The sequence below is a fragment of the Physcomitrium patens genome, chromosome 6 (genome assembly GCF_059467195.1).
Source record: "Physcomitrium patens ecotype Gransden chromosome 6, ASM5946719v1, whole genome shotgun sequence".
Lineage (NCBI taxonomy): Eukaryota > Viridiplantae > Streptophyta > Bryopsida > Funariales > Funariaceae > Physcomitrium > Physcomitrium patens.
This window is the reverse complement of record NC_143415.1, coordinates 20393210-20402162: the sequence shown is the minus strand read 5'-3', so window position 1 is coordinate 20402162 and position 8953 is coordinate 20393210. Positions and strand designations below refer to the sequence as shown.

Genomic DNA, 8953 nt, shown 5'->3' with positions numbered 1-8953 from the left:
GGATGAAGTGGGGGGCCCCTGTGTTTCTCGCTCCCTCTCTCGTCTAGAGAGTCGGCTAGAAGAGGGACGATCTACACAAAACCATCACCAGATTTGCAAGGGTAATTTGTAACAACGCTCAGCTATGGCGAGCGAGAAGGGCCGTCCTCTCCCGTCGCCGCTCAAGAATGTCTTCCTCCGATGTTCCCCTGCTGTACGCTTCTCTTGACAACTCTTCGCTCGCTCGCATGATTCTATTATGGGTTTGTGGGTGGTGGGTTTAGAATCGTTTTCCCCGTTGGATGTGTAACGAAGGGTGTGTGATGAGAGAGTGAGAGAGAGGTTGATTGAGTGCAATACGACATCGACCGATGTCGAGATAGATGGCTTGTAGTCTAGAATTTCGTGTAGGAAACGGGTTCTTGTTGCGGTGTTCTCGAACCGTGGGTTCCAAGTGACTCTGCCGTGAGGTATTGATGATCCAATCTGTGAGAGGTCGATGCGCTGGCTTTTATCGTGTGTGACTTAGGGTAGATTTTGTTCGTGTAGGTTGTGAGGAATTGCCCTCGACATTCGAGGTTCTTGTTTTGATTGGGTTTTGTATTGATGTGTAGTATTTTGTAGAATTTCGTGAAGTGAATGAATCGGCTCCATCTGTGAGATTTTGCTCGTTTGCTGCGAAGAAGTGGCTCCTTCAATAAACATCTTCTAGGCTTTGAGGGTTATGAATGTATCTTGCGCTGTGTGGTTCTGTGAATCTCATGGAGTGTAATGAACCAGCTCGTTGGATAGGTATTTGGAGGAATGTTGGAATTCGTGGGGTGGAGATGGGGTGTTTCTTACGTTGGGCATGTCTGTAGATGAAAGAATATGGTCAGTGCGTCGCCACCAAATTGCCAGCTGTGGAGAAAGGAATGTGCGAGAAGGAGTTTTTGGCGCTTAAAACTTGCATGCAGAACGCGGTAAGCAGATTTAATCTTCCTTCTCGATTTTTGTCTTCCTGGAATCTTGCTCAGTAGGGCTTACTATGAATCAATAATATTCATCCGGCCTTTTCTGTAAGGTTCTGTTTTGTTCTTGTTTGCTCCATTTTTTTTCTGTTTGAGTGTTTTAATTGTAATCTTGGTGGACGGGTTTGTTGAAGATTCTTATAATTGCGCTTCGGTTCCATACACATGGTTTAGGCATTGCAATACTATATAGGAGTCTTTCTTGCCCACTCAAATCTTCACCATTTAAATTTCAAGCTTGTCATACAAGAAGTGGCATGATTGGTTGTATTGCGTAGGCCAAGAAAAAGTGATAGCGATTGTTCAGTATATCGTAGTCTAGAATGGGACTGGCGGAAAGAGCTTCGTCGAGCTCGGGGGCTCGTTTAGGTATGGGAGCAGGAGGTGCAAAGTCGCATGCCTATATCCAGTACCCACCCTTACGATGCGACATTCCAGGAGCCGCGGGCGTGATGTACGATGATGGTAATAAGCTTCTGCTTGTGCCAGCCCCCAGTAAGGTGGTCATCTTTCTCTTACCTTGGCCAGGTTTGAAGAGTTGGGCATTTTCTTTTCCGCACATGTTCGCGGGTCGATGTTAACCTGACAATGAACGGGTAGAATCGTTTGCGCTAAATGCCTGAATCATTTATCCTAAGAGTATTTTTCTCGCTAAAATCTGGATCCAAAACTATATCTATTTCCACATAAAGCAGAATATGAGGCCATGACTGAGACAGCAGGCCGCCGGTTGATTGTGGAAAGCAAAGGATCTTGTCTGCTTCTATTTGTTAGTCTTTCTTGTTCCCCGCAAGCTGAATTCTGGAATCAATTTGCAGGTTTATTCATGGCCAACAAATCAACACCCGCCTGCAGAGTTGCCGGGAGTAACCGACATTAAGGAAGGGCCTATTCTGGGAGTTAGGTATTCGTTAGATGGGAAGATATTAGCTATTCAGCGAACTAATCAAGAGATAGAGTTCGTGAACAAAGAGAGCTGTACTGGATTCAAACAGCAGTGTAGGAGTGGCTCGGATCGAATCTTTGGTTTCTTTTGGACAGACTGCCCTGCTTGCGACATTGTCTTCGTTACCACAAGGTGCGATTTGCCTCGCTACTCGTATCCAAGAAGCATTAATTGAACTGAAACCCTTAGTACGAATCGTAAATGATGTCAATTTTGTTGGCATGCTTGGAATAGTCACAGCTTAACGCAGCATATTCTGCTGACCTTTTATTGTGTTTGTTCTAAAATGGCGCCTCCCGGCAAATGGTATTGATTTTATCAGTGTTCATTTTTACATGGGCTGTTTTCATGTATCAGTGGACTAGAGATGTACACTTTGTACCTGAGTAAGAATGGGCTGAAACTGGTGGAGTACAAGAAAACGCATGTGAGCTGGTATGTGTACACACACGAGAGCCGTCTTGTATTGCTTGCATCGGGCATGCAATGCAAAACACTCTCTGGATATCAGGTTGTATATCTATCTCCTGACCTTATCACTTGATTCATGTTTCACGTAATCAGTGTGGAATTTATTTCACCTCGTTTTCTTTCATTCTTTCTTCTTTTTATTTTTATTTTTATTTTTTATGTGCTTAATTTTCCCCTCACCCCTACTCGCTCCTTCTCCGGTTTAGAAGTTGTTGGTTGCGGTAGGATATGTATATGACTGGTGTTCTGCTCAGTTTGCTGCAGGGGGGATTGTGAGACTGCCGAAGTACGATGTTACAATGACTAAACAAGAATATAATCGCAAGCCTGTGCTAGCTCCCGAAGATATCCGCATAGCTACTATGTCAGTACTCACTTACAATTCCAACGGATGTTTTTAAAGTGATCAGCTAACAATGAGCAGAATTACGTATATTATGTGTACTGTTTTACTAGAATGAGGATAGTTGTTTGTTACGTGTGTACTTGTACATCCTCTTTAAAGAACAAGTTTTTTTTTTTTTTTTTTTTTTTTTTTTTTTTTTTCCTGCGCTGATCGTGTGAATGTTGTAAATGGAACAGGTATGGAAGACTTTATTGCGTCCAGGTGGATAGAGTGGCGTTGCAACTGCACATGTATCGGTTCTATAGGGATGCTGTTGTACCTCAGGTATATGTCTTAACAAATATGCATTGAATGTTACATTACAGGGCAACACATTACCTTGGCCATGAGGCACAGATTGATAACGGGGGTGTGTCATTTGTTGGATATTGCGATTAAAAATGAATATACCATGTCTTTCTTATGCGACTTGGTGCGTTTTTTTGACTTCAGGTGTAAACCATCATTGTGCTTATGAGTTCAAACAAAGCCTTTAGTTTTGATTGAACGTTTTCCCTGTCCTACCTTTGTGCTCATGAGTTACCAAATAGAACACCTCCCAGAGTTTTGTCGTTAGACCAATTCTTTCTCTTTTCTGGCACTTCTGCGCACTTGGTCGACCCTGCTTCTTCTCTTTTGCCTTCCGTGTAATAACCTTGTGTCTCAATTCGACTCTCAACCTGCATCTAGAGGTCTGTTGACATTGCCATTTGAAACCATGAGGTTCAGTAGGTCACGTCAGGTTTCAACTGTCGTGTGGACTAAATGTCTCATCGTCATTTGTGACGTAGCACGTGATGATGATGTTCCAGAAGCATGGTTACTGAGAATGCTAACCCTTAACACCTGATTGGTTTGGAAAAATTGGTGGATTCACCAAAGCATCTCACATTTTTTTCCTGACGAAGTGGGTCTGATGGTTGCAGGGATCTCTGCCGATATTCTCCTCCCATGTGGCAATTAGTGTAGTTGATAACGTCCTTCTGGTCCATCAAACAGATTCTCAAGTAGTCTTACTGTACGACATCTTGACAGATCCTAGAGGTCCGATCTCTGCTCCTCTTCCACTTCTTCTGAGGGGAGCTCCCTCTCCAGCTGCTTCATCCTCATCGAATACGGGGAAAGGCTCCAGAAGACCCTTATCAACTGCAGAGGCAACTATATATGGGAAGGGCTGGGTGTTCATCAACCCAGACCTTGTGCTGGATCACATGCATGGACTTCTTTGGCGTGTTCGGCTTGACTTGGAGGTATACTTATCTGCTACAATCTGACTCGTTCTGAAGTTTCAGTCTTTGTCAATCCCCTTTACTCAACCTCGTGTGCGACCATGTTCTAGTGGGAAGAAAGCCAAGAGCTTTGGTTTTGAATAAGGTGCATAGGAATATTTTGTTGAACGGTATTTTTTTAACGTGTTCACATCAACAAATTTCCATTGTCAAGCATGCCGTGTATGCTGCCTGGTTACAATCTATAGTTCAATTTAAACTGATACATTACATTTTGTGTTTTGTACTTCTTTATTACATTTTCGTACTTGTCATAAATTAACCGGATAGCTCTTCTTCTGCTGCTGGACTAAGTAGTTTTCTTCTTATCATGCAGGCAGTAGCTGCTAGCTCATCAAATTTGCCGTCATTGCTTTCTTTCTTGCAGCGTCGGCGATTTGATGCCCCGAAGGTTCAATTCACAAAATTTCTGCTCAACATCGCCTTGGTTCAGTTTTCACTTTTATTTCAGTTCGTAGGTGAACCTTTTGAATTTCACTTGTCACTAACTTTGTAGCTCCTCGGCTTAAATGAACCACCTCTAGTTGCTGCTGTAACACAGAGAGGATGAACCTACACTTGACAGGTGCATATATAAATGTCTACCGCTGCTTTCTGCTCATCTTTTGCGAATACTGAAACCATTCATCTTGTTAACAATGAAGGCTAAGGAGCTTTCGCTAATCGTGATCAAGTCCATGATTATCGAACGTCGCTCTTTGCGTTTGATTGCGTCTGCAATGGATGTGGTTACTGCTTCCTATGCTCAAGCTACACGGCCATCATCTGGGACTGGTGGTTCAGGCTATCAACCAATGAATAAGTCTACTGCAGTAAGCAGTGGGGGGATCACTTTAAGTGCTGGGCCAAGAGGTGTGTTTCTAGGTAGTCATTAATGAGGTTTTCTATTTGTTTCCAATATTGGGAAAAATTGTTAAAAGTGTGAGTGCGTTATCATTGGGATTAGAACCACACCAGCTATCTCCTTATTCTTGGATCAGTCGCTTCAGATATTTTTGCTTGATGATATATATATTTAGTGTTCAAGGTTTCTATTCATGTTTATATATAGTAAACATCGTGGATATAGAGTGTCATTGATGAAGGAAATCTAGATTTTTGACAGTACCCTTGACTGCAATTCCTGGATTGCAAGTAGCAGGTTCGCAATCTTCTTCCAATCCTGTTGGTAAAGCCATGAGCAAATCCAAGATAGTTGAAATAGAGCAGGACGCGGAGACTGTGTCAGATGCAGAGAGCATCATTAGCTCGGAGATTGAAGAGGCACCCTTAACATCATCTCAGGAGCAAACTTCAGCTCCAAGTAGCAGCAGGTTAGATCTTTTATCTGAATCAACACCCGAGGTTACATGAGGCAGTTCATATCAAATTTCTGTCGCTTTTGTGGTGTCAAATGAAGAGCGTTATAAGCTACCAGCACAGTTTTCCTAGTATGCGTTATGAGTTTCTAAGAGTCATTGTTAGGCTAAATTGTATCCATAGTAGAACAATGTGTGCACATTGTTCCTAGCCGCATTTGTTATTTTGATTATTGGGTTTGTGTTACCAACGTACCTTTGCGTACTCCAATATAATTTTTTACAAAATGACCAATGCAATTTCAAAAACAGGGTTCTCAGCAGAGAAGGAAGTAAAGGTATTACTATGGAATCCTCAACCTCGAACAGCTCATCTCTTTTAGCCTCAGGCTTGCAGGGGCTTCGGATGGGGCTACCAGCACCGTATATATCACCAGATGATGTCTTGCAAAGTGTTTTTCTTGCAATTGAAGAGGAGATGTGCACGGATTCTACATTTTATGTTGCAGCCATTGTAGAGTACATGCGCAGGTATCCACACCAAACACAACTGGACTTGGTCTAAAGCAGCAAACGTTTGTGTGCCAAATTTAAACGTATTTTTCTGGTTCAGTTTGTGAAGGATGCAATGATATGACATCCTAGTCAGAAGTTGGTTGTCAAATTAAAATGTGTCTGCTTTCCTTTGTTTAGTTTTCATAATTGAGCTTGTGTGTGAGACAATTATCTTCGCTCTTTTGCAAAATTTTAGGACTTCGTTTTGAACTAGTGATGAAATAAATGTGCCTTGATTGCTCCCATCAGTACAGCGAAGGAAAATGTGCGTGTTCCTCCAGGGCTGCAAGCATTGATGGTACAACTGCTCGGTCGTGATGAGAGGTATCATGAGCTTCGACAGTTTGTTGCTGGGAAGCTCATTGATCCATCAAGAACTGTTGCCTTGCAACTTCTGGATGTTGGAACCAACGACAGAGAAACACGGAAGCTTGGAATGGAAATGTTGAGACTTCTTCATGCTCACTGTGATTACGTGAAGCTTCTCCTGCAAGATGGGCGGCTACTCGAGGGTCTTCGCTACATACGACAGAACAAGGTTTGGACCTCTCCAGACACTTCGGTCTCTAATGTACGCTGTAACGACACGAAAGCAGGGATTTTATCCCGAGAGCTGTCGTCAGTGTTATCTAAGTGAGGAATATGTCCCCTCAAAAGCACTTATTCTAAAGATTATTTATTTATTTATATTACTTATTATCATTTTTCCAAACAAAACCTGATTTTTCGCGTTGATTGATTAGTGTGTGGAATGCTTTACCTTTGAAGAGAGTGGACTTTTGTACTCGAACTAGACGTAACATGTTTTGTGATACGTGTTTTCTTATTCGTGGTTTTCAGGTGGATACGATACCTCCAGCCCTGTTTCTAGAGGCTGCAGCAAACAGCAACGATATCGAGAAGCTTGCATCTGTTTTCCGGTTTTGCTTAGATTTTTTGCCAGGGTTTCAGCAGACACCTGACTTCAACTTGTATTCATCACGCCTTAACCAGCAATGCATTGTGGGGAGCGGCTGCTGAATTTGGATCTGCAATTTTGTAATAACACCATTACATTCTTGTTCTGCTGGAGTGAGTTGAGATCATGGTATGGGCTGCTCAGCTAGGAGCGAAGGCGCTAATTCACAAGTCCATCAGAGGGTCACACAATAGAAAAAATTCCAGCTGAGAACTGATGCTTGTCTGTGCTCGTGTTAAGAATGTTTCAACTCTTTTTCTCTAGCAAGTCCGGAATTTGTGAGAACTGCTGTAGTTCATGAGGATGTACTTTGAAGGATAAAGGAGCAAATTTTAAATTTATAAACACTCATGATTGCTGGTAAACTGAAGTTCTCACGTTACCTTGTGAGAAACTGTTGAATTGTTTGTGTCGAAATGTTGTATCGTGTTTATAATATGATTTTTGGGATATTTCAAGTTTTCAAGACAAGTCATTAATTATAAACGCGAGTGTTCAAGATAGTCAGTTGAAAGTTTTTTAATGGTAAACATTCACATTTATATACAACACACATGAGTTTTTTTGGTACCTGATTCTTACATCAGTCTTTAGTTTACATCAGGAACAGTTCTACAGCTAGGATTGAGTAAATGTATTATTACAAAACTTCACTAGTTTTACAATAATGAGTAGTTCGGAGAGGATTCAATGCGGGGCAGGTGCCCACGCCGTCGTGGGAGCGGCCGAGGTTCTAGAACGCCTGAGAAATATAAGAATGCCGCGAGGCACCGGTGGTCTAGGGGACGAATGGTTCCCTGCCACGGTGCAGATCCAGATTCAATTCCCGGCCTGTGCAGGTGAAGAGAGCCACAATAGCTGGAATAGCTCAGCTGTTTAGGGGTCACACTAGGGAGCATGTGGTATCTGGCATCATGCAGCGACATCCAACAGAGTCTTGACTAGCATAAGAACCCTCATCCGGAACTTTGTATGGGCAGGAGACCCGGACAGGAAGTCGAGGGCCAGACGGCCAAAGGAGGGATCAAGGTGTTCTACCCACTGGACCAAACGAGAGCTCTCCTGGCCAACATGATATCGAGAGCCCTGGTCCCGGGAGAAGAGCCCTGAAAATCCCTCATCTTTCATAGGATCCAGAACGCACAGCTCCGCAAGAATGGAGACTAGGGCAAACACATGGGCTGGGTATTCACGGCTCTCAAAATATGGCTACAAGGATCAAGCCATTGGCAAGCAATATGGACTGCGTGGGCGACGGTTAGAAAGGAACTTACCAAAGCATTGGCCAACATGCACGCCAAAAAGATGCATTATCATCTATTTTTGATTACAGAAATCACCACGGATGATAATGTCAGCTTGGGAACAGAGGCCAACTCAAGGTTCCGCACATGGTCCATCAACAGGGTCAACAGAGTGGAAGACATATTGGAGGGCCACCGGCACAACTAGCAGACCAATCAAGCACTGAGACACAGGATGCGATCTGGAAGGATCAAAAAGCTCACACACATCATGCATGAAGTGGTAAAATGGAACCTCACACGACCCAGTCCCCTGACTGAAGAGAGATGGATAACGTCGAGCCCCGAGGCACTGGTCTACCACATAACAGGAAGCTGACCCGAAAGATAGAAAGGCTCCTGATAAGGAAGAACAGTCGGAACAAACAAACTCGATAGGATCAATAACCACATGACGATACTTGTAGATGCAACAGAGGAAGCAAGGATATTCATAGGAAACCACCTAGGCAAGGTGGTGGAATTCAACTCAACCAACCCCTTGGACGGGACTTGCACAATATGGACGCAGAGAGAGGGCCTCACGAAAGGCTTTAAAATCGATCCAAAGGAATGGACGTGGTGCAAGTAGGGCCCAATGCCAACTGAACAATTGTTCAACTACACTACAAAGAAAGTGTACAGAACCATCCTGACGCAACAATGCAGGTAGATGGAATTCCACAAGACCATGGCGAGCTGGGGCTACTCCCAACCCAACAAACGCAATACTTCGCCAAACTATGGCACTTGTGGCTCTTCCACAAGATCTCTGCCAT

General features: G+C 43.3%; 1 protein-coding gene and 1 long non-coding RNA gene across 7 annotated transcripts; both read left to right on the top strand.

The window, feature by feature from the left end:
- The first annotated feature begins 98 nt into the window (after positions 1-98).
- LOC149989206 (uncharacterized) lies at positions 99-998 on the top strand. The gene is made up of 2 exons (XR_016503491.1): positions 99-193; positions 840-998. It is a non-coding gene; the product is annotated as an uncharacterized LOC149989206 (long non-coding RNA).
- On the top strand, positions 840-7293 carry LOC112283539 (uncharacterized). 6 transcript variants are annotated; one of them, XM_090251544.1, is made up of 13 exons: positions 840-941; positions 1268-1489; positions 1808-2067; positions 2293-2446; positions 2661-2770; positions 2989-3076; positions 3718-4041; positions 4397-4471; positions 4725-4932; positions 5222-5393; positions 5691-5909; positions 6183-6471; positions 6774-7293. In XM_090251544.1, exons 2-13 carry the CDS (start codon positions 1313-1315, stop codon positions 6951-6953), a joined length of 2256 nt encoding a protein of 751 aa, XP_090107670.1. In that variant the 5' UTR covers positions 840-941; positions 1268-1312; the 3' UTR covers positions 6954-7293. The 6 variants fall into 6 exon arrangements, with proteins under 6 accessions (XP_090107670.1, XP_090107669.1, XP_024378123.1 ...); XM_090251543.1 differs by having other exon boundaries at positions 5219-5393; XM_024522355.3 differs by having other exon boundaries at positions 4725-4944; positions 5219-5393.
- The last annotated feature ends 1660 nt before the right edge of the window (positions 7294-8953 follow it).

Coding starts and splice junctions, on each gene's coding strand:
- LOC112283539 (XM_024522351.3), top strand. CDS start 1,313: ATGGGACTGGCGGAAAGAGCTTCGTCGAGCTCGGGGGCTCGTTTAGGT. Junction 2,447..2,660: donor AAACACTCTCTGGATATCAG/GTTGTATATCTA, acceptor TGTTCTGCTCAG/TTTGCTGCAGGGGGGATTGT. Junction 5,394..5,690: donor TCAGCTCCAAGTAGCAGCAG/GTTAGATCTTTT, acceptor TTTCAAAAACAG/GGTTCTCAGCAGAGAAGGAA.